Raw genomic sequence first — 25,097 nt, forward strand, 5'->3', positions numbered from 1 at the left:
GCTGTGTGTGCACTGCACACCTGCCTCAGTGTGGGGAGCCCTGCTGTGCACTGCACACCTGCCTCAGTGTGGGGGAGCCCTGCTGTGTGTGCACTGCACACCTGCCTCAGTGTGGGGGAGCCCTGCTGTGTGTGCACTGCACACCTGCCTCAGTGTGGGGGAGCCCTGCTGTGCACTGCACACCTGCCTCAGTGTGGGGGAGCCCTGCTGTGCACTGCACACCTGCCTCAGTGTGGGGGAGCCCTGCTGTGCACTGCACACCTGCCTCAGTGTGGGGGAGCCCTGCTGTGCACTGCACACCTGCCTCAGTGTGGGGGAGCCCTGCTGTGTGTGCACTGCACACCTGCCTCAGTGTGGGGGAGCCCTGCTGTGTGTGCACTGCACACCTGCCTCAGTGTGGGGGAGCCCTGCTGTGCACTGCACACCTGCCTCAGTGTGGGGGAGCCCTGCTGTGCACTGCACACCTTCCTCAGTGTGGGGAGCCCTGCTGTGCACTGCACACCTGCCTCAGTGTGGGGGAGCCCTGCTGTGCACTGCACACCTGCCTCAGTGTGGGGGAGCCCTGCTGTGCACTGCACACCTGCCTCAGTGTGGGGGAGCCCTGCTGTGCGTGCACTGCACACCTGCCTCAGTGTGGGGGAGCCCTGCTGTGTGTGCACTGCACACCTGCCTCAGTGTGGGGGAGCCCTGCTGTGTGTGCACTGCACACCTGCCTCAGTGTGGGGGAGCCCTGCTGTGCACTGCACACCTGCCTCAGTGTGGGGGAGCCCTGCTGTGCACTGCACACCTGCCTCAGTGTGGGGGAGCCCTGCTGTGTGTGCACTGCACACCTGCCTCAGTGTGGGGGAGCCCTGCTGTGTGTGCACTGCACACCTGCCTCAGTGTGGGGGAGCCCTGCTGTGCGTGCACTGCACACCTGCCTCAGTGTGGGGGAGCCCTGCTGTGCACTGCACACCTGCCTCAGTGTGGGGGAGCCCTGCTGTGCACTGCACACCTGCCTCAGTGTGGGGGAGCCCTGCTGTGCATGCACCATGCAGCTCCCTCAGTCCCGTGTGACTTGGGGTCCCTCACTGTACAGTGTACTGAGCTGCTGAGCTGTGGGGTGAGGAGTGTATGTTCAATACACTTTCTAATTAAATGTTTCCCACTTACTAGGAATTTGTGGGGACACAGCCCCTCCTAAGCTGTAGGTTCTGCAGTAGTATTTCTTAGCCTCTGTTGCACTGCACAGTGAGGGTCACGAGGGCAAGAATTGGGTCCACTTTGTTACACTCCAGACACCAGTGCCTGGCACCCAGCCTGGTCCACAGTGTGGCTCCTGATAATCAGCATCATGTATTGAGCATCTGCTGAATGCAGTGGCTGGGCTGGGCCTGGGCACAGCCCTGCGCCCAGAGGCCTGGCATAGAGGAGGATGCCATTAACCTCTTTCTTTTTTCTGTCTCCCTCCTGGCAGAGCGATGTCCTGGGATGGTGCCCGAGATGCATGGACTGAGTCCCGGCCACAGGCGGCCCACGCCCACCCACTGCCTGGCCTCTGCGGGCGGGAGCCCTGAGTTGGGGGCTGTGTGCAATGCACTGGCTCTGCCTGGGGGCGCGGCCTGGCAGTGCATGGACGAGGGGCAGGAGGGCGAGGGCCCCGGCTGGGCCGCCCTGGAGGCTGGCTCCAGCCCCTTCCTCCCGGTGAGCCCTGAGGTCATGAGGCGCCGGCGTGGGGGTCTCATCGAACAGCGTGACATCATCAAGGCCCATGAGGCACACAAGATGCAGAGTACCCCGCAGGCCCGCCGCAAGGAGTGGGAGTGAGTACCACTACGCCGCGCACCCCAGTATCTGCGTGCCTCCCCTTCGCCGCCAGTGCCCCCGGGCCACCCTTGCATGGGGCATGGCACTGTGGGGAGAGCCCCCTCCACCAGGATCTGTGGCCGCCCTGGCATCATCTCCGCCCTTTTGTGTGGGACAGAGGTGTTTCGGTTCTGTAGCTCCTGCCTGGAGGGAGCTCCAGGCCAAGGCTGTTAGTGCCCATGCTGTTCTGCATATCATACATCCTTGTCTGTTGGTCTTTCCTCACCCTCGGGTGTCAAGTTCCGTGTTATCCGGGCTTCGGTGGTGGTGGTCATAGTGGAATTTACCTTCTAGTTCAAGTGGTCTCTTGGGGGTGTGGATGGGCTCCTTTAGCTGGTCGCTATTTTCTGTGGATGGTGAAGTTTGTTGGTTCATTTGTTCTTTCATTCATTCATCCAGTGAGCCCAGCAGAGGGTAGCCAGCTGAGTCCGGACTCGGTGAGCCTCAGGGCGTTGGTCTCTTGGCACCGTGGTGTGGGCACCTGGCTCTCCTGAAGTGCTCGGCGTGTTCTAGGCCCTTCCTCGTCATAGCTGTGAGGTTGGCATTTAGCACATGAGGCACAGGGGAGTGAAGCAGACTTTCCTAGGCTGCGGTGATGGCAGCTGTGTGGTTGTGGTCAGGGCTCTCTGGTTCTGATGTGGTGTCACTGGGCAGTTACAGCTGCTCAGAGCTGGTCTCAGCTGCCCACTGAGGTGTGAGGACAGTGCCTAGGGGAGGAGAGGCCTAGACCTCAAGTGAGTGCTGAGTCCCCTCTGTCTGTATTTGGGAAAGGAGCTTCGGGAGGGATGCCATCGCGTCCTGCCAGCTCCCACCTCTGTGTCCCCGTCTCATCTTCCTAAGAGAACTTGGGGCAGCGAGAGGCAAGTCCTGTCCCTCAGCATGGCCACGGCCTAACCCTACAATTCCTGCACTCTTGGAAGGCTGGCTGCACCTGACCCGCAGTGTGCATGCCACGTGCACACCTGTCGCAGGCTGACATGGGCTTATAGAGGACTCGGACTGCAACCAGGCACTCCCTGAGGTGGTAGTGGGGGTGGTCAGGAGGCTGCTTTCCCGGGGGTAGGTCCAGGGGAAGGGGTGACAGGAAAGGCTCCCAGTGGCTGTGGGGAGGTCGACCCCTAGGAGAGCAGTGGTGGCAGACAGTGGAGGAGTCAGGAGGCGGGCCGGGGGCCGAGAGCACTGGGGACATGGATGCCTCAGCAGAGGTTGTGTCCAGATGGGAAGGCAGTACTTGTGCAGGGGTTGCTGACCTCAAATAAGGTATGGAGGGTGAAGGCAACACTCAGTGGCCACACGGAAGCTGGTGGCCACACCTCAGGGGAGTTGGAACAGAGCCACGAGACTAGGAGCTACCTTGGGTGCTGGGAGGAGAGAATGGGAAATGATGGAGACAGGGATGCTGCTGCCTCTGTTCCCAGCTGGCCCTCACCCCACAAACGCTTCCCCCTAGGGCTTTGGTGCCACAGTTGGGTCTGCTCTGCAGCCACCTCACTCCATACCCTGACTTCGGTGTGTGTGGAGTCAGCTCCATTATCAGCACAGCCCCGACACCCACTGCTTCTTCTCCCTGGGACCTGCCTCTCAGTGGAGAGCACGACCCCATGCTGCTGATGGGTGTGCAGCCACACCCTTATGTCCACCACCAGCACCATTAACACAGCCATCCCTGTGTCCACCTTCGTCCATCACTGCACCAACAACCCATGGCCACCTCCATCATTGCACCACCCACACCCGGTGTCCACCTCAATCCATCACTGTATGCACACCCTATTCCACCTCCATCCATCACTCATCCACTCCCTGTGTCCACCTCCGTCCATCACTCATCCACTCCCCGTGTCCACCTGCATCCATCACTCACCCACATCCTGTGTCCACCTCCGTCCATCGCTGCAACCACCCCGTGTCCACCTCAATCCATCACTCACCCACACCCTGTGTCCACCTCCACCCATCGTTGCACCACTCCCTGTGTCCACCTCCATCTATCACTGCACCCACACCCTGTGTCCACCTCCATCCATCACTGCACCCACCCTGTGTCCACCTCCATTCATCACTCACCCACACCCTGTGTCCACCTCCATCTATCACTCACCCACACCCTGTGTCCATCTCATTCCATCACTGCACCCACCCTGTGTCCACCTCCATCTATCACTGCACCCACTCCCCGTGTCCACCTCCACCCATCACTTACCCACTCCCTGTGTCCACCTCCATCCATCACTCACCCACTCCCCGTGTCCACCTCCACCCATCACTTACCCACTCCCCATGTCCACCTCCATCCATCACTCACCCACTCCCCGTGTCCACCTCCATGCATCACTCACCCACTCCCCGTGTCCACCTCCATCCATCACTCACCCACTCCCTGTGTCCACCTCCATCCATCACTCACCCACTCCCTGCGTCCACCTCCATCCATCACTCATCCACTCCCTGTGTCCACCTCCATCCATCACTCATCCACTCCCCGTGTCTACCTCCGTCCATCACTCACCCACTCCCCGTGTCCACCTCCATCCATCACTCACCCACTCCCCGTGTCCACCTCCATCCATCACTCACCCACACCCTGTGTCCACCTCCCTCCATAATCACCCACTCCCTGTGTCCACCTCCGTCCATCACTCACCCACATCCTGTGTCCACCTCCATGCATCACTCACCCACTCCCCATGTCCACCTCCATTCATCACTCACCCACTCCCCGTGTCCACCTCCATCCATCACTCACCCACTCCCTGTGTCCACCTCCATCCATCACTCACACACTCCCCGTGTCCACCTCCATCCATCACTCACCCACACCCTGTGTCCACCTCCCTCCATAATCACCCACTCCCTGTGTCCACCTCCGTCCATCACTCACCCACATCCTGTGTCCACCTGCATCCATCACTCACCCACATCCAGTGTCCACCTCCATGCATCACTCACCCACTCCCCGTGTCCACCTCCATTCATCACTCACCCACTCCCCGTGTCCACCTCCATCCATCACTCACCCACTCCCTGTGTCCACCTCCGTCCATCACTCACCCACTCCCTGTGTCCACCTCCATCCATCACTCATCCACTCCCTGTGTCCACCTCCGTCCATCACTCACCCACTCCCCGTGTCCACCTCCGTCCATCACTCACCCACTCCCCGTGTCCACCTCCGTCCATCACTCACCCACTCCCCGTGTCCACCTCCGTCCATCACTCACCCACACCCCTTGTCCACCTCCATCCATCACTCACCCACACCCCTTGTCCACCTCCGTCCATCACTCACCCACACCCCTTGTCCACCTCCATCCATCACTCACCCACACCCTGTGTCCACCTCCGTCCATCACTCACCCACACCCCTTGTCCACCTCCATCCATCACTCACCCACTCCCCGTGTCCACCTCCATCCATCACTCACCCACTCCCCGTGTCCACCTCCATCCATCACTCACCCACACCCTGTGTCCACCTCCCTCCATAATCACCCACTCCCTGTGTCCACCTCCGTCCATCACTCACACACATCCTGTGTCCACCTGCATCCATCACTCACCCACATCCTGTGTCCACCTCCATCCATCACTCACCCACACCCCGTGTCCACCTCTGTCCATCACTGCACTCATCCCGTGTCCACCTCCATCCATCACTGCACCCACCCTGTGTCCACCTCCGTCCATGACTCACCCACACCCTGTGTCCACCTCCATCCATCACTGACCCACACCCTGTGTCCACCTCCATCCATCACTGACCCATACCCCATGTCTACCTCCATCCATCACTCATCCACTCCCTGTGTCCACCTCCATCCATCACTCACCCACACCCTGTGTCCACCTCCGTCCATCACTCACCCACATCCTGTGTCCACCTCCATCCATCACTCACCCACATCCTGTGTCCACCTCCGTCCATCACTCACCCACTCCCTGTGTCCACCTCTGTCCATCACTGCACTCACCCCGTGTCCACCTCCATCCATCACTACACCCACCCTGTGTCCACCTCCGTCCATCACTGCACCCACCCCATGTCCACCTCCATTCATCACTCACCCACACCCTGTGTCCATCTCTGTCCATCACTGCACTCACCCTGTGTCCACCTCCATCCATCACTCACCCACACCCTGTGTCCACCTCCGTCCATCACTGCACCCACCCCATGTCCACCTCCATTCATCACTCACCCACACCCTGTGTCCATCTCTGTCCATCACTGCACTCACCCTGTGTCCACCTCCATCCATCACTCACCCACACCCTGTGTCCACCTCCGTCCATCACTCACCCACACCCTGTGTCCACCTCTGTCCATCACTCACCCACACCCTGTGTCCACCTCCATCCATCACTGCACCCACCCTGTGTCCACCTCCGTCCATCACTCACCCACACCCTGTGTCCACCTCCGTCCATCACTGCACCCACCCCATGTCCACCTCCATTCATCACTCACCCACACCCTGTGTCCACCTTTGTCCATCACTGCACTCACCCCGTGTCCACCTCCATCCATCACTACACCCACCCTGTGTCCACCTCCGTCCATCACTCACCCACTCCCCGTGTCCACCTCCACCCATCACTCACCCACACCCCTTGTCCACCTCCGTCCATCACTCACCCACACCCTGTGTCCACCTCCATCCATCACTCACCCACACCCCTTGTCCACCTCCGTCCATCACTCACCCACACCCCTTGTCCACCTCCATCCATCACTCACCCACACCCTGTGTCCACCTCCGTCCATCACTCACCCACACCCCTTGTCCACCTCCATCCATCACTCACCCACTCCCCGTGTCCACCTCCGTCCATCACTCACCCACACCCCTTGTCCACCTCTGTCCATCACTCACCCACACCCCTTGTCCACCTCCATCCATCACTCACCCACTCCCCGTGTCCACCTCCGTCCATCACTCACCCACACCCCTTGTCCACCTCTGATCTGTGTCTTTGTTTTTCTCTGCTCTGGCTGAGAGCACTCGCCCATTTCCCTTTGTGCTTCACCTTTGGGCAGCCCTTAGTCCAGGATCCTCCGCCTGCCCAACCCCTCCCTCACACGCCTTTCCCATGATTCTCAGCCTTGACAGCTCCTGCCCACCTGCAGCTTGCAACACTGTTGGCTCCCTGCTCCAGGAGAACAGCAGTGACCTGGGCCCTTGCCTGTGCTCCCAGTGGTTGCGGACTGCCCCTGGGCCCCATACTGTCTGCTCTGGGCTTGAGGTCCACGTGCGGGTCTGGGGTCCCACATCTGTCCTCTGTATCACTTCTCCCATGCTCCCTTGGGACTTAGCCCCTCAGGCTCTGGTCTCCACAGATCGCAGCTCTGGGCAGGGCAGCACTCCACCCCACCCCACCCCACCCCACTTCACCACACTCACCCCACCCCACCCCACCCCACCCCACCCCACCTCACCTCACTCCACTCCACCCCACCCCACCCCACTCCACTCCACTCCACCCCACCCCACCCACCCCACTTCACTGCACTCACCCCACCCCACCCCACTCCACTCCACTCCACCCCACCCACCCCACTCCACCTCACCCCACCCCACCCCACCCCACCCTACCCCACTCCACTTCACTCCACCCCACCCCACCCCACCTCACTCCACTTCACTGCACTCACCCCACCCCACCCCACCCCACTCCACTCCACTCCACTCCACCCCACCCCACCCCACTCCACCCCACCCCACCCCACCCCACCCCGCTTCACTGCACTCACCCCACCCCACTCCACTCCACCCCACCCCACTTCACTGCACTCACTCCACCCCACCCCACTCCACTCCACTCCACCCCACCCACCCCACTCCACCTCACCCCACCCCACCCCACCCCACCCTACCCCACTCCACTTCACTCCACCCCACCCCACCCCACCTCACTCCACTTCACTGCACTCACTCCACCCCACCCCACTCCACCCCACCCCACCCCACCCCACCCCACCCCACTTCACTGCACTCACTCCACCCCACCCCACTCCACTCCACCCCACCCCACTCCACTCCACCCCACCCCACTTCACTGCACTCACTCCACCCCACCCCACCCCACCCCACTCCACTTCACTGCACTCACCCCACTCCACTCCACTGCACTCACTCCACCCCACCCCACCCCACCCCACTTCACTGCACTCACCCCACCCCACCCCACCCCACCCCACCCCACTTCACTGCACTCACTCCACCCCACCCCACCCCACCCACCCCACTCCACTCCACTCCACCCCACCCCACCCCACCCCACTCCACTCCACCCCACCCCACCCCACCCCACCCCGCTTCACTGCACTCACCCCACCCCACTCCACTCCACCCCACCCCACCCCACTCCACTCCACCCCACCCCACTTCACTGCACTCACTCCACCCCACCCCACTCCACTCCACCCCACCCCACCCCACCCCACCCCACTTCACTGCACTCACTCCACCCCACCCCACCCCACCCCACCCCACTTCACTGCACTCACCCCACCCCACTCCACTCCACTCCACTCCACCCCACCCCACCCCACCCCACCCCACCCCACTTCACTGCACTCACTCCACCCCACCCCACCCCACCCACCCCACTCCACTCCACCCCACCCCACCCCACCCCACCCCACCCCACCCCACCCCACTTCACTGCACTCACTCCACCCCACCCCACTCCACTCCACCCCACACCACTCCACACCACCCCACCCCACCCCACCCCACTTCACTGCACTCACCCCACCCCACCCCACTCCACTCCACCCCACACCACTCCACACCACCCCACCCCACCCCACCCCACTCCACCCCACCCCACCCCACCTCACTGCACTCACTCCACCCCACCCCACTTCACTGCACTCACCCCACCCCACTTCACCACACTCACTCCACCCCATCCCACTCCACCCCACTCCACCCCACCCCACCCCACCCCACCCCACTCCATCCCACTCCATCCCACTCCACTCCACCCCACCCCACTTCACTGCACTCACTCTACCCCACCCCACTTCACCGCACTCACTCCACCCCACTCCACTCTACTCCACTCCACCCCACCCCACCCCACCCCACCCCACTTCACCGCACTCACTCCACCCCACTCCACTCCACCCTACCCCACCCCACCTCACTGCACTCACTCCACCCCACCCCACTTCACTGCACTCACTCTACCCCACCCCACTTCACCGCACTCACTCCACCCCACTCCACTCCACTCCACTCCACCCCACCCCACCCCACCCCACCCCACTTCACCGCACTCACTCCACCCCATTCCACACCACCCCACCCCACCCCACCCCACTCCACCCCACCCCACCCCACCCCACCTCACTGCACTCACTCCACCCCACCCCACTTCACTGCACTCACCCCACCCCACTTCACCACACTCACTCCACCCCACTCCACTGCACCCCACCCCATCCCACTCCACCCCACCCCACCCCACCCCACCCCACCCCACTCCATCCCACTCCACTCCACCCCACTCCACCCCACCCCACTTCACTGCACTCACTCCACCCCACCCCACTTCACCGCACTCACTCCACCCCACTCCACTCCACTCCACTCCACCCCACCCCACCCCACCCCACTTTACCGCACTCACTCCACCCCACTCCACCCCACCCCACCCCACCTCACTGCACTCACTCCACCCCACCCCACTTCACTGCACTCACCCCACCCCACTTCACCACACTCACTCCACCCCACCCCACCCCACCCCACCCCACTCCACTTCACTGCACTCACTCCACCCCACCCCACTTCACTGCACTCACCCCACCCCACTTCACCACACTCACTGCACCCCACCCCACTCCACTCCAGTCCACTCCAGTCCACTCCATCTCCTTCTTCTTTTGAGACTCTCCTCGCCCTTGTTCTGCCTTGGGGGTCCCACGCTGCCCCTCCCCTTCCTCTCTCAGGCTTGGCCTGTGCTCCCCTGGCCAGCATTACTCCCCGGTGCTATCGTCCTGCCCCAGGCTTTTGGTCAGCACTGTATACCTGTGTCCATGGCGCCTCCCCTCCTTCCACAGCCCTGTAGTTGTCACTCTTGCGGCATAAACAAGACGTGTTGACTTGATGCCTGGCCCTCTCCTAGGCTTCCGCAGATACGGGTTCCTGTCCCAGGAATAGTGTTGTGAGTGGTGCTGGCCCTGCTTGGGCTGTGTGGCCAGGACACGGGCAGCTCCCTTAGCCGCCTGCATACCCAGACCCCTGCAGTTGAAGGTTCCCTCTCTCCCTTTCCCCTTTGGTTCACAAGCACTTTCTGTGTCTGGCCTCTGCTGACTGCCCCAGTGGCTTTGCGTGTCTCAGCAGGGCCCAGCCTGCAGGGCCCTGTGGCTCTCGCTCCTCCATTCTGGGCTGCAGCCCCTGGTGGGTCACAGGTATGCATGGCTTTATCTCATGGCTTCTTGCCCGGTCCAGGGCCAGGACCCTGCGGCTCAGAGCCCTGCTCAGCTCCTCCCACTTCATCCCCATCTCTGCTCAGCCTTCATCCACCAGCCCCGGCCACATCTGCCTCTTCACCTGGTATCCCTAATACACAGAGGCCCGAGAGCGGGGACTCTCTGCCATCCTCAGGGTCCGACGAGCACCGGTGTGTGGCCTGGCTCCCGGAAGTCGCTTCTGAAGGAAGGACACTGAGCAGAGGTGATGTCCATTCCAGGAGCTGAGCAGCTGGGACCTGTGGCTTTGCAGCTGTGGCAACCTTGGTGGAGGGCGGTGCGTTTGTCTCTGCCCTGCTGGGCTCCCAGAGACCCTGTGTGTCCTGCCTTCCAGCCTATCCTGATTCAGGTCCTGCAGCCACGACCCTGCTGGACGCCCTAGGACTGTGAACTCAGGGAGGCTCCTTGCTGGACCTTCCTTTCCCCGCCCCTCCCAGGCCTGTCCACCACCCACTGTGCAAATCTTGCCCCCTCGCACCCACTCCAGACTGATGATGTGTGAAGCAGACTAGAGACAACCAGGGTACCTGTCTCTTTGCCTCTGGCCAGGACGTGTGCAGGGTGAGGCTTCGGTGCATGGCCAGGGTCTCCCTGGGAAGTGCTATACCAGGCTCACGCACTGCAACCTTTCTTGTGCACAGGGATTTCCCCAAGGAACCGTTTAGAGGGGTGTGGTGGCATCCCCAGAGCACTGGTGAAGCAGTGTTGGGAGAGGTGGGCCCGGGGGGTGTAGGGAGTCACCGGGCTGAGAGGAGGTGGAGGTGGCCCCCACAGGACCTTGCTCTGCCGTCCCCTGATAAGCTACTTCCCTCCCTGGAGGCTGAGCAGATGAGGCCTTGGACTTGGCCTCCAACACTGTGAGCCCAACCTCAGGCATGTCGCTGTAGTGACAGGACATGGACTCAGGCCCAGCGTGCGTTAGAAGGGCTCCTGGTTATGACCAACTGTGTCTATGTGCTGAGGCCTGGAACTTCAGCACATGGGCAGGAACCGTGCCTCCAGCTACAAAATGCTTCTGTCTCCCCTACCCCCGGCATCCACCCCAGGCACAAGCTATTGCTTTGCCTGCTTTCCGGGAGAGAAAACTGAGCCCCACAGTTAGAGGGGTGCTGGTTCAAACCCTGTGTGAGTGGTAAGGGCCAGAGCTGCGTGTCTGTGCTGGTGCTCGATGCCCTCTGGGCCCGTGGGCCCTCTGAAGAGTGGCAGCAACATTGGATTTGCAGGAGGGCAGGTGTGTGTGACACGAGGTCTGTGTGGGCTGGTGGACTCCGTCAAGAGGGCAGTGGTGTTTCCAGGGCCATAACTGCCTGTGACACACGTGACCCCAGAGCCTGTGCAGGGCAGGCTGTGTGAGCCCGCTGTGCCTGCATCGCTCAGCACCCACTCTGCACACAGCAGACCCTCTTTGGTGTTTGCAGTATAAGACAAACACTCACACTTTGGACACCAAGTCTTGACAGGGGGAAGTCACTGGCCAGTGTCACGGGGCCAGTGAGGGCTCACACCAGGTCCTCTGGCTGAATGGTCTGTGCTTGCCTGGCACCACTCCTGCCCACCTGCATGTCCCCATGGTGACCAGCACTGGCACAGGATGGGAACCCAGTGCATACCCTGTTCATGCAGGACTGAAGAACTGTGTGGTTAGGACCAAGGGTGGGTGTCTCCACCTGTGTGGTTAGGGTGTTAATGTTGACCACTTTGGTAGGTCACACAGACTAGAGTAGGTCCTGCAAACGTCCGTGATCCAGGGTTCTTCTCAGACCAGAGTCCCTGGGTGCAGGTGACTATGTGCCTGGGTACAGGTGGCTCGTGTACCTGGGTACAGGTGGCTGTGTGCCTGGGTGCAGGTGGCTGTGTGCCTGGGTGCAGGTATCTGGTGTCTCTGGGTGCAGGTGGCTCACTTCCCTGGGTACAGGTGGCTCGTGTCCCTGGGTACAGGTGGCTGTGTCCCTGGGTACAAGTGGCTCACTTCCCTGGGTGCAGGTGGCTGTGTGCCTGGGTACAGGTATCTGGTGTCCCTGGGTACAGGTGGCTCACTTCCCTGGGTACAGGTGGCTGTGTCCCTGGGTGCAGGTGGCTGTGTGCCTGGGTACAAGTGGCTCACTTCCCTGGGTACAGGTGGCTGTGTGCCTGGGTGCAGGTGGCTGTGTGCCTGGGTACAGGTGGCTGTGTGCCTGGGTGCAGGTGTCTGGTGTCTCTGGGTGCAGGTGGCTCACTTCCCTGGGTACAGGTGGCTCACTTCCCTGGGTACAGGTGGCTGTGTCCCTGGGTACAGGTGGCTCACTTCCCTGGGTACAGGTGGCTGTGTGCCTGGGTGCAGGTGGCTCACTTCCCTGGGTACAGGTGGCTCACTTCCCTGGGTGCAGGTATCTGGTGTCCCTGGGTACAGGTGGCTGTGTGCCTGGGTACAGGTGGCTCACTTCCCTGGGTACAGGTGGCTGTGTCCCTGGGTACAGGTGGCTCACTTCCCTGGGTGCAGGTGGCTGTGTCCCTGGGTACAGGTGGCTCACTTCTCTGGGTGCAGGTGGCTGTGTCCCTGGGTACAGGTGGCTGTGTCCCTGGGTACAGGTGGCTCACTTCCCTGGGTACAGGTGGCTGTGTGCCTGGGTGCAGGTGGCTCACTTCCCTGGGTACAGGTGGCTCACTTCCCTGGGTGCAGTTATCTGGTGTCCCTGGGTACAGGTGGCTGTGTGCCTGGGTACAGGTGGCTGTGTGCCTGGGTGCAGGTATCTGGTGTCCCTGGGTACAGGTGGCTCGTGTGCCTCGGTACAGGTGGCTTGTGTTCCTGCCCTGGGCAGAGGTGGATCCCACATGGAGATTTCCTGGGACAGCAGCTCTGTTGCCCAGCACTTCCTGGGTGCTTGTGTCCCATTGTCTGATCCGCTTCCAGACTGCACATGGCTGGAACAAGACGCTGATCCCCATCCCTGTCCAGCCTGCCCGCATTTTCTCTTTGTCCTTTACTCCTCCCATTCCTCACTTTTAGTCTGCCCGGGGCCGTCTACACCACCTCCCAAGTGTTCCCCAAGCCAAAGACTTCTCTGCCCTCACTGCCACCAGTGTCGCCCAGCCTCTGTCACTTGGCCCCAGCCACGGCCTCTTGGCTGGCCTCCCTCCTCGTGTTCCTTCTGCCAGGGAATGCGCCCACTTTACATAGCAGACAGTGATGTTTAAAATGATTGATTTATCTATCCGTTCATCCATCTTTATTTGAAAGGCAGAGCAACAGAGCGAGAGGGAGAGGCAGAGAGATTTTCCACTCACTGGTTCACTCCAGGCTGCAGCCTAGATCCAGGAACTCCCTCTGGGTCTCCCACGTGAGTGGCAGGCACCCAGGTACTTGAGTCATCGCTGCTGCTTCCCAGGCAGTGGATCGGAAACAGCAACTGTGATTTGAACCAGCAGTCAGACATGGGAACCGGTGTGCAGTTGGCTGAACCCGCTGGGCCACAACACCAGTCCCGACAGACAGGGGCAGTGTTGGAAACGCCTGGCTTCCTGTGCCCTGACAGTGGTATACACCCCATCCAGGACTGTCTAAGCCCTGCGTCCCTGGCCCTTTCCTGACTCCCAGGCCTGGTCTGTTCCCTGCACTCCTGCCCCTGGCCTTGGTTGAGGCCAGGCCCATGCCTGCGTTTGTCTCTGCCTGGCTGCTCCTGCCAGGATCCTGTCTCCTCGGATCTGAGCAGGTGGGGTCATTCCTGCCATTCAGACTGTGGCTTCCATGACACGCCCCTTGCTCAGTCTGAGTGGCCTGGGCTCTTGTTTCTGTGCCCTGGGAGAGTGTCAGTGCCACTGGGGCCTGTAACCCTGCTCCTGTGCCCTGCACCCCAGTGCTGAGAGCCATCCCTGGTGTCTCTCTGAGTAACCTTTGTGAGTGAGCAGGTGAAGGCCTGCTCCACCCACAGCCCCACCATCTGGTCAGGCCCCGTCCAGGCCTCTGGGCCTAGACCAGTTCAGCCCCTGGGCTGTGGAGCCTCCTGGGCGGTGACACATAGGCCAATGGAGATGCAGTTGTGTGGGAACTAATAGCGGAGTACGTGGTGCCATTCATGCTGCAATATTAAATAAGCATTGTTTGTTCTTGCCTAATATTCAGAGAAGAATTCTGAATACTGGCGCAAATAAGTGAGGCAGCACAAGTTTTAAGCTTTTTATTCAATGAGAGAAACACATAGGAGAGTGAGGGCTCTTCTAAGAGAGAAGGAACTCTGGATTCACACCGAGCACCAGGAGCCAGCCACGGGGAGGAGCTCGCAGGCCAGGCAACCTGGGGCGGGTGGTCCGAAGGCCACACACCCCAGAGGTGCAGGGGCAGCAAGGGTCCAGGGAAGAAGGAAGAAGGGCTGGGCCCACCATGTCCCAGGCCTTTAACCCACTTCACAAGGGGAGTGGTTAGCCAGTCTGATTGGCAGGTGGGCACACAGGTGTGGTCAGGTAGGGGCATGAGGTCACAGGGGCATGGTGCAGGCATGGTCTTCCAGCTCACAGACCTGACCAGTTTTACCCTGTTGCCTGCCTACAGCAGAACCACCCTCCCCCTGCCTTCAAACAGTCTTTCCGAGCCCCCGTCCTCTGTTGATGATGGGTGCCCGGAGACTCCCTGAGTTGCTGTGGAGGTGAAATGGCAGGAAGGGCACTGAGGGTGGTCTGAGGCCGGGCTGCACGGATGCTGTAGCTGGCGTGGGCACCCACTGCACACATCCGTGCACCACACAGCCTGTAGATGAGGTGACAGAGGCACAGCATCTGGGAAACCAGCTGCCTGCATCATCACCACCATCGCCCGTGCCTGGTCCTGCTGCTGCATTTGCAGGTGAGGGGCTGGGGTCCCAGGAGCTGGGGCTGAGCAGAGCGAAGGCTCACAGAAGCCCTCCTACAAGTCCCTCTCTTGCATCTCAGGTGCCTGTAGCAGTGTTGGGGGAAGCCGGTTGGAGAGAGCAATCCAGACACATTCTCTCAGTGCACACACCAGCCAGATTTCGTGCAGAAACGTGGCAGCTCCGTGCTTCTGAGTTGGGTTCTAGGAAGGACTCCGTCCACATTCGGTGCTGCCACCTCCTGGCCAAGCTGGGCATCGCTGGTTCTAGGTCTTAGGAAGCTGGTGCTGTCCCCCTGCTGCCACCTGCTGGCCAAGCCAGGCATCACTGAGTATGGTTCTTAGGATGCTGGAGTCTGAAATAGTGCGGGAGGGTTGCCAGATCTGTTCGGTTGAATACAAGCGTTTTGTTGAATGGTCTGATACTTTAGTTCTATTTATATCTGTATGCTGGGGTGGAGAAGAAGGCTCTGGATCCCTGTTGCCTTGCACAGGGGAGACTCAGCTGTGTGTAGCAGGGCTGGCCCTGCAGGCACCTGTCTCCAGCCTCACTCAGTCCAACCCCCTTGCTCCAAGCCAGCATTTAGGCTTTTGGAGATGTAGTGTAACAGCCTGCAGGCACGGGGAACAGCATTCACGGGCCTTGCACACACTGTGTCGTGGCAGCCCGGGTAGGAACCAAGCCCAGAGGACTTTCTTGGAAATCCCAAGAAGGCACTTGGATTGTGCTGCTGGAAGCTGGTATCAAGAAACCCTGGGACACTCTTGACCCATCTTCTCCACAGCGAGTCTCTCTGCCCCTCCTCCCTCGAGCGTTCCGCAGTTCTAGGACCTCCCTGGAAAATAGGCCCTGGGAATAGGCACAGCAGGAGAGGGAGGTGTCTGAGTATGCTTGGTCCTGTAGCCAAGGTGGTTGGATACCCAGAGCAGGGCTGGGAGCCAGGGTTGGATACTCAGAGCAGGGCTGGGAGCCAGGAGCCAGATCCGTGCCTTTGTCCTTGCTCTTTCCACTGAGTCCAGCCCTTCCTGACCACTTGCTTCTCTGGCTGCCAGGCAGTCCCTGCACCAGGGGTGGTCACTTGGGCTCCTGCGCTGGCCTCTTGGGAGAGAGCCTTAGCTTTCCTGACATCTGCACTCTTGGAAGACAGCAGGAGAAGTAGCGCCCTCTGCTGCCAGCCATGAGAAATGCCTGCTGCTGTTCACAGGGGCTCCTGGCCCAGGCAGGGGAGCTGCAGGAGTCCGTGAGGGCATGACAGGCACCTGTGGGAAGGCAGCAGCGCCGGGGAGGGGGCACTTGGAGGAAAGCCTCTGCACTTGGGGTTGGGAAAATATGAATTTGCAGCAGACACACAGAGCTGCCACCTAAGCCAGCCAGGACGTGGGGGGACGAGTGAAACGGCTCTTCCCTCCCTCACTCCAGTCCGGTGTCCAGTGTATGAGTGGGAGAGTGGAGGCAGAGCAAGGGCAGGGCCGAGATCCCCTGCCTGGATCCCACCACCCTGGTTCTTTAGCCCCTTTCCAAGGGCCCAGTAGAGGCGCTGCCTCCTCCTCACCTGCTCCTGCCCCAGCCAGACCCTCCCCACACTGGTGAACTCAGACACGGCCCACCAGGGACGTGCTCCCGGTGTGGCTTGCTGTGGGGGGCACAGTCCCCTTCCAACACCCTCCCCAGCCCCTGCTCAGCAGGGAAACCTCATCCCCCTCCTTCTCTGTCACGAAAATGAAATCGTGTTTCACTTCCAGGCTTGCATGGTTCTTTCATTGCTTTACTTTGCAGTCACAGGCTGATGTGATGTCAACCTTGGAGTTTCTGGAAGATGTTCACTTCCTGGTGTGACCTGGTGTTCTGGGGCAGGGCCACACCTGTGAGATAGGGCCTTCTGTACACAGAGCCCTTCTGTGGGGCCCTCTGTGGGGTGGGGTCCTCTGTGACTTAGGGCCCTTTGTGGGGTGGGGTCCTCTGTGGGGTGGGGCCCTCTGTGGGGTGGGGTGCTCTGTGGGGTGAGGCCTTCTGTGGGGTGGGGTCCTCTGTAGGGTGGGGTGCTCTGTGGGGTGGGATGCTCTGTGGGGTGGGGCCCTCTGGGTGGGGCCCTCTGTAGGGTGGGGTGCTCTGTGGGGTGGGGTCCTCTGTGGTATAGGGTCCTCTGTGGGGTAGGACCCTCTCTGTGGGGTGGGGCCCTCTGTGGGGTGGGACCCTCTATGGGGTGGGGTCCTTTGTGGGGTAAGATCCTCTGTGGGGTAGAGTCCTCTGTGGTGGGGCCCTCTGTGGGGTGGGGTCCTCTGTGGGGTGGGACCCTCTGTGGGGTGGGGTGCTCTGTGGGGTGGGGTCCTCTGTGGGGTAGAACCCTCTCTGTGGTATAGGGTCCTTTTGGGGTAGGGTCCTCTGTGGTATAGGGTCCTCTGTGGGTAGGACCCTCTCTGTGGGGTGGGACCCTCTGTGGGGTGGGGTCCTCTGTGGGGTAAGATCCTCTGTGGGATAGGGTCCTCTGTGGTGGGGCCCTCTGTGGGGTGGGGTCCTCTGTGTGGGGTGGGGTTCTCTGTGGGGTAGCACCCTCTCTGTGGTATAGGGTCCTCTGTGGGGTAGGGTCCTCTGTGGTATAGGGTCCTCTGTGGGGTAGGACCCTCTCTGAGGGGTGGGGTCCTCTGTGGGGTGGGACCCTCTGTGGGGTGGGGCCCTCTGTGGGTTAGCACCCTCTCTGTGGTGGGGTCCTCTGTGGGGTGGGGCCCTCTGTGGGGTAGGGTCCTCTGTGGTGGGGCCCTCTGTGGGGTGGGGTTCTCTGTGGGGTGGGGCCCTCTGGGTGGGACTCTCTGTGGGGTGGGGTGCTCTGTGGGGTGGGGTCCTCTGTGGTATAGGGTCCTTTGTGTGGTGGGGCCCTCTCTGTGGGGTGGGGTACTCTGTGGGGTGGGACCCTCTGTGGGGTGGGGTCCTCTGTGGTGGGGCCCTCTGTGGGTTGGGGCCCTCTGTGTGGGGTGGGGTCCTCTGTGTGGTGGGGCCCTCTGTGTGGTGGGGCCCTCTGTGGGGTGGGGTCTTCTGTGGGGTAGGGTCCTCTGTGGGGTAGCACCCTCTCTGTGGTGGGGTCCTCTTGGGGTGGGTTCTCTGTGGGGTGGGGCCCTCTGGGTGGGCCCTCTCTGTGGTGGGGTCCTCTGTGGGGTGGGGCCCTCTGTGGGGTGGGGTCCTCTGTGGGGTAGGGTCCTCTGTGGGGTAGCACCCTCTCTGTGGTATAGGGTCCTTTGTGGGGTAGGGGCCTCTGTGGTATAGGGTCCTCTGTGGGGTAGGACCCTCTCTGTGGGGTGGGGTACTCTGTGGGGTGGGGTGCTCTGTGGGGTGGGGCCCTCTGCGTGGGGCCCTCTGTGGGGTGGGGCCCTCTGTGGGGTGGGGTCCTCTGTGGGGTAGCACCCTCTCTGTGGTATAGGGTCCTCTGTGGGGTAGGACCCTCTCTGTGGGGTGGGACCCTCTGTGGGGTGGGGTGCTCTGTGGGGTGGGGTCCTCTGTGGGGTAAGATCCTCTGTGGGGTGGGGCCCTCTGGGTGGGGCCCTCTGTGGGGTAGCACCCTCTCTGTGGTGGGGTCCTCTTGGGGTGGGCCCTCTCTGTGGTGGGGCCCTCTGTGGGGTAGGGTCCTCTGTGGGGTAGGGTCCTCTGTGGGGTAGGACCCTCAGTGGATGGGGTCTCACTGGCTGGTTCTAGAAGCTGAACTTTCACAGCCTGTGTTCTCCCTGCAGCCTGTGGGGGCCCTGATGAATTAATGATGCCGCAGCAGGAGACAGAGGTGGGACTTTCATGTGCAGCCCCTGGCATGCTGGTTAGCGAGCCCGCAGCTCCCAACTCATCCAGAGCCAGGGCGCGGCTGGGTGCTCCTGGCTCAGCTTGTGGCATCCGGCACAGGCGGCTGTGCCTTCCTGGGCAGGGAGGACCCCTTGCTGTGCTCAGAGGGTCCTCCAGGGAGCCTTCTGTGCAGTCTCGGAGCAGGGACTGTGGGAACAGGTGCCCGGGGGGGGGTGCTGGTTGGTGCAAGAGGTCCTTGGGTACAGGTGTAGGCGTTTGCTTCAGGGGTTGCTGCTTGGGGAGCTGCCTCCTCCACGTATGTCCTGTGGGGGAGGACTGAGGCACACACGTCTTCCTGGGGGTCCAGCAGTCGCTATCCTAGTGCAGCGATGCCTCCTCCACCCCACCCTGCAGACACAGACACCACCCGGGACTCTTGCTATACTTCACGTTACTGATTTTGTTCATGTATGTGAAATAGAAAAGTGATATTCCAAAGAACCCGCAGTTCTCAAGGAAAAACTTTCTGGAAATAAAAAATGAAATTTAAATTGTGTAAGTGAGGTGCCAAGGCCAGTGGGTTTAGAAGGCTGCTGCTGTCGCTCCCCGTCTTCGTGGGGGAACGACACAAGACCCTGCTTAGGCTTCATATCCGAGTCACGGCACCATTATGTCGCTCCCCGTCTTTGTGGAGGAACGACACAGGACCCTGCGCTGTTCTTTCGTCTGCTCGGCCCTCCCCGGGTTTGCTGCTGGTTCTTCCCGGGTTGGCTACCGACCCTTCCACCTCCGTGGAAGGGCGGTTCCCCCTGCCACTTTCCCCACTTCCGCGGGGGAGCGGCACACCGCCAGCCGGCTCTCTCGGGGGCTGCACAGGTGTTCCTCTTAGATGTTCCTGGTGCATGTTGTCTCTCTCCTCCTTTATAGTCCTCTTCCACCAATCCCAACTCTGCTACCCACACGCCGAGTACGCTGCTCTCCTCCAATCAGGAGCAGGTCCTACAGTTTATTGGTTGAACTGGAGGCAGCTGTGTAGCTGTTTCTCCCTTCTCAGCGCCATATTGTGGGAGAGCAGATGCATAGAATAAGTCTTAATTCCAGTAACTTAGTCTAGTCCGAGTTGCTCCCAGTTGCTCCCCACAGCTGCCGTGTCCCACATGTGGGTAGGGTCCTCTGTGGGGTGGGGCCTTTTGTGCCAGGGGCTTAGGCCTGAGTCCTGACTTTGAAACTCAAAGATTTGAAGACGTTCGTGGCTCCTGACATTTCCTACAGGGGTCCCTGATAGGATTCTCTAGGGAGGGTCTTGGCGTGGTCAAGCCAAAGTGAGCTTGATGCTGACTGAATGCTCCATCTGGGGTGTTTTCAGCTCCAAGGGCCTGCCTGGGACACACACAGGCCTGGCACTTTGGGAAAGCTGCTCACAAAGCTGATTGGCCGCTTGGGGTCAGGGGCTTTGGTGGCCCTGCTTTGGCCTTGAGTAGCGTTCCTGGGTGGCGTGCAGGATTCCTTGCCCCTGGGCAGAGCAGAGTTCTGGGGAAGTCCCACGTTACACAGTGCAGGGTGACAGCAGACGCGGGGTGGGCAGAGGGCGCCGAGTGCCCTGGCCGCCGGGACAGCCTTCTCCTCCCTGTCCCACGGCAGAGCATGGGGTGGGCTGTGGAGGCAGTGCTGGCTCTCATGCAGCCTGGTGGGGAGAAAGCCCGCAGGCAGGGACTGGAGTGGAGCTGGAGTCAGCCCCCTCCGGCCAAGCTCCCAGGCGACTGCTGCCGCTGCCTGCAAGGGCGTTTCACTCTGACGCGTGCAGCACGCGTGTGTAGCCCTGGGGACTGTGGGGCACTCAGCTGCTGTCATCGTCACGGGGACCGAGTAGGGCCCACACCTGGTAGACTTGCACCTGGGTAATTTTCCCAGCGAGCTCTGGGGAAGTGGTGGGATCTGGTTTAATTCTCATCACTGGGGAGCTTCCAGCCTCACTCTGCAGGACGCCCCACACCAATCTGCTCTTGTACAGATGTAAACATCTGAAATATTTCCACAAGTGACAGTAAGGGCATCCAGAAATATTCTCAGTTGTTCTAAGCACAGGGCCTGTCGCATGATAACACCTGACAGCCACTTACATGAACACCCTGCTTATGGAGTCCGTGTGCCGTGTGTGTTAGTGAGAAGGCAGCCGAGTGATCCTGGGAGAGAGCGTCTCACACAGCGCCACGTTTGGTGTGCCTCCCCCCAGGTGCTGCAGCCGTGGCCCTCCCTGGCTGAGCTTGTCATCCGTGTATCAAAGGTACCGTTCCTAGCAGGAGCAGGACCCGAGCCGCTGATGTGGACACCTCTATGGCTCTGAGACTCAGTGGTCACATTGCAAAGTAAAAAGTGTGGCTGGCATTGTGGCAGTACCTGTGACACCTAGTACCTGTGATCCCATATCTGACCACCATTTCAGGTCCCTCTCAGGCTGATGCACCTGGGAGAGCAGTGGAAGATGGACCAAGTTTTGGGCCCTTGCACCCATGTGGGAGACCAAGATGGAGTTCCAGGCCCTGGCCACCTGACATCTCTGGAGTGAACCAGCAGATGGAAGATCTCTGTCGCTCTACCTTTCAAATGAATAAATCTTTAAAAAAAAATCAGTATGAAGAAACAGAAACTACTGATGTTATGTAATCCAGTACGTTGAAGGCACTGTCTTTCGAAGTAGAACTGATAGGAGCGTTGATGAGGAACCAGGACAAGCATCAATGAGGTGGTAGCCGTTATGAATGTGAATACTGACTTCACTGGGTCTGGAGTTGGGGTGTCCAGTGCATGCTGGCACATCTCCACGTGGCACAGCCCTCTCTGGACTGTCAGCCCGAACAGCTGCAGCCTGCTGTCCTCAGGGCAGGAACCCCAGGGCTTAGACACGAGCACTCGGCTTTCCTCCCCAGCTCGGCTCCGAGGGCTGCTGGCTCGTGCTCACCTGCAGCTCGCCTCCCTCCAGCTGCAGTGAGGCACGGGGTCTTGAGGTGCAGCTGGAGCCACCCTGCGCCTCACCTATGCTCTTCCTGGCCGCGTCCCTGCTGCTGCCCTCAAGTGGGGCTCTCCCTGGGGCTCTTCTCGCTGGCCCCTGGAGAAGCCCCTTCTGCAGCCTCGTCTGGACCACTTAATGTCCTCTAAGTTTTTGTCCTGCACTTAGAAGACGTGATGATGGAGCCTCCTGGCGTCACAGAGACATGCTCAAGGGGGAAGGACTGGAAGAGGCAGGAGGGTGTGGAGTGTGTGCAAATCACTGGTAGTCAACTCCCACGCCAACTCTCCCTGCACACTCACGCAGCTCTGTGTCGGCTCCTTTCTCCTGGCTGTTACAGATATAGTTTCCTCTCCTTTGACTTCCCACTACCTTGGAGCAATGGAACAAAGCACCGTTGAGAACCTGGTGGGCGGTGGTTCTGAGAGAGATCTGGCTGCTGTCACGCAGCTGCTGGCTGGACATCACCTGCTGCTCAGTGCTGCTCGCCGAGAGCTCTTGGCCGGGGAGGAGCAGCAGACGGGAGATGGCCACAGGGGCTCTGCAGCCTGGCAGCTCTGAGACCAGGCTCCCACCTCCCTGTGCTCACGGGTCTACATGGAGCCCCTGCGTCCGAGCCTGGGTTCTGAGATCAGCTGGCCCTCCAGACCTGGGCCCGACTCCCCTGCTTGGCTGGGTGTGGTTCCCTGAGCTCTCCAGGCATCTCTTCACCTAAAGGGTGGGCTGTTGTGCAGGTGAAGTGGGATACACAGTGCCAGCACAGCTCCTGGCAGATGGACCATGATCCACAAACGTTAGTTTCACCATTCCCTGGTGTTGGACATCTATGTGGTTTTAGAACTTTTCACCATTAAAATTAATCGATTTACCAGTGGCCAACAAATTTTCACTGAGTACTTCCTGTGACGTTACTGTCTGTGAAGACCTAGTCCCTCCCCCACTGAAAAGCCTCACCGCTACAGGGGAGCACTCTCCTGGCAGCCGCCGCCCTGTGAACGGGAGAGAAGAGTCAGTCGTTACGTGAGAAGTGAGGGTTTCTCTGGATAGTGTGTGATTGCTGTCAGGGAGAGGTTATTGGTGGCCCTGGGTGAGTGATACGTTCTTTGGTGAATACTTATCCAGGTATTCACAGAACTGTGGCTTGTGGGGCCTGTGGGGCCATGGGAGACCAGGCACCCCCAGCCCTCTGGCTCCAACTCCTGCCTTGCTCTCCGGGTTCTCCTGTGGGCACTGCCCTCTCTGTCCTGGAGGCCTGGGCTCCCAGAGGCAGCCTCTGTCAGAGCAGGTCCCACCACACCATGCTCCAGGCATGACTGAATGCCCCTGGGTGCCTTTCTGAGTTCCCAGCATGCTCAGTGCAGCAGGGACAGGCTCGGCACGTGGGGTGGAAAAGCGATTTTATCTGCAGTGTCCGATTCCAGCCTGGTGGTACTTCTGAAGTTGAAGTCCCAGAGGAGTCCACTGTGCAGTGGTGAGAGAGCAGGGCGCTGTGCAGAGTGGGGCATCTTCCAAACCCCTGCTGTCCAAAGGCGGCAGCCGCCCGCGGCCTGTGAGCAAACCCTTGTCATGCCTCCCCCCCATAGGGGCTATTATCAAAAATGGACAGGAACCCAGCAGCCACCAACCCGGTGGAGGAGAAAGGCAGAAGAGTCAGACAGACATTTCTCCAAAGAGGACACACGGACGGTCAGCAGGTGGGTGGGAAAATGCCCAGTGTCACCAATCGTGAGGGAGCTGAAAATTGGGAACTGCACTGGGCCATCACCTCACACCTGCTCGTGGGGCTGTGCTGAGATGAGAGGTCGCCGTGGTCAGGGAGCACGCAGAGGGAAGGTGGCCTTGCACAGGACGCGTCAGCATGGGTGCTGCCTCGCCTTCCTCCTTTCAGTCGGAGCCGTCCCGACAGGTGTGAGGCGACAGCCCAGTGCCGCCTTGAAATGGAGGGCTCCTCATCCGTGACTCAGGTGCGGGGCCTGTTCCCTTGGATGTGGTGCTAACTCTGACCTCTGCAGCAGAGGAGAGAGGTCAGTGGGTCTGGGTGGGGTGGGGAGGTGTTGGTCACGGAGACCTAGTGCCACCTGCCTGGGCCAGCCTGTGTGCGGTCTCCTGCCCAGCAAGGAGACTGTGGTCAGTAACAGTATCTTGTTTATTTCAAACTTACTTTAAAAATAAAAACAGATATACTGGGATACTCCCCACAGAGCAGGAGGTGTGTGAGGTTGTGGGTGTGTTAATAAGTTTCATATAATCATCTCACAGCACACACACGCCACAAAGTCACCTTTTACCCACAAATATTGCTGAAAACAGACAGCACCTGTCAGTCACTCAGGGACTGCTTCCCACCTCAGGCTGCGTCTCCCTGGACGAGCCTGGGGCCCAGCAGCTGCCCTTTGCCGTGCCCTCACCTGCCCTTCCTCGGGCACGAGGATCATCTGAACCGCAGCAGAAACCGCGTGGGGTCTCCAGGTGAAGCAACAGCCCCACCCCCACCCCCCACCTCTGCCTCCACCGCAGGACTCCACTCTCAGCTCCCATCTCCAGCTCAAGTCCGTGACTGCTCCCCGAGGTCACAGGCAGTGCCGCAGGCAGCTCCTCTGTGTCCTGCCCACTCACCCTCCCGGCTGTGCTGCTCTGGTCTGCTCCTGTGACCCTGGCCAGCCCAGCTCAGTCCCTGCAAGGCAGGCTTGCGTTCTGCTCAGGATCTCATCTCGGGTTTAAATGACTTCTCAGATGGCGCCCATATCTCTGGGTCCAGACTTTCTCTGCCTCTGAGCTCCTGCGCTGCTTTCCTGACCTCCCCACGCTGCACTCTGATGTCTCCTGCGGTGGAACACCTCCAAAGCAGATTCCTTTATTTTCATCTGAAAGGCAAAGAGATGGGTAAAGGGAGACTGAGACAGGTATTCCATCTGCTGGTTCTCTCTCCAAACGCCTTCAACATTCAGGGCTGGGCCAGGCTGAAGCCAGCAGGTCTCCGACATAGGTGGCAGGGATCCAACTGCCGGAGTTGTCACTTGCTGCCTCCTAGGGTGCACCTTAGCAGGAAGCTGGACAGGGAGTCGAGGAGCCGGGACTCCGACCTAGGCACTCTGATGTGGAATGCCTGCCCCCAGTGCAGGTGTCTGGCTCGTGCTGCTCCAGTCAGTGGCTCCCTGTACCTTCCTTCCCCATTGTCCCT

The 25,097-nt window shown here is 60.5% G+C and overlaps 1 protein-coding gene across 10 annotated transcripts in view; it reads left to right on the forward strand.

The window, feature by feature from the left end:
* CACNA1E (calcium voltage-gated channel subunit alpha1 E) overlaps positions 1 to 25,097 on the forward strand; it is a 385,669-nt gene that overhangs the window by 95,854 nt on the left and 264,718 nt on the right. For all 10 annotated transcript variants that reach the window (XR_016218780.1, XM_089311234.1, XM_089311233.1 and 7 more), the window contains one exon: positions 1,457 to 1,802. Coding sequence is in view for 9 of the 10 variants with exons in the window: in XM_089311229.1 (XP_089167355.1) it covers positions 1,457 to 1,802 (346 nt within the window). In the remaining variant the exon portion in view is untranslated. The remainder of the gene's footprint in view (positions 1 to 1,456; positions 1,803 to 25,097) is intronic.

Source organism: Oryctolagus cuniculus, chromosome 13, assembly GCF_051225735.1.
Source record: "Oryctolagus cuniculus isolate XC-2025 breed Fujian yellow rabbit chromosome 13, ASM5122573v1, whole genome shotgun sequence".
Taxonomy (NCBI): domain Eukaryota; kingdom Metazoa; phylum Chordata; class Mammalia; order Lagomorpha; family Leporidae; genus Oryctolagus; species Oryctolagus cuniculus.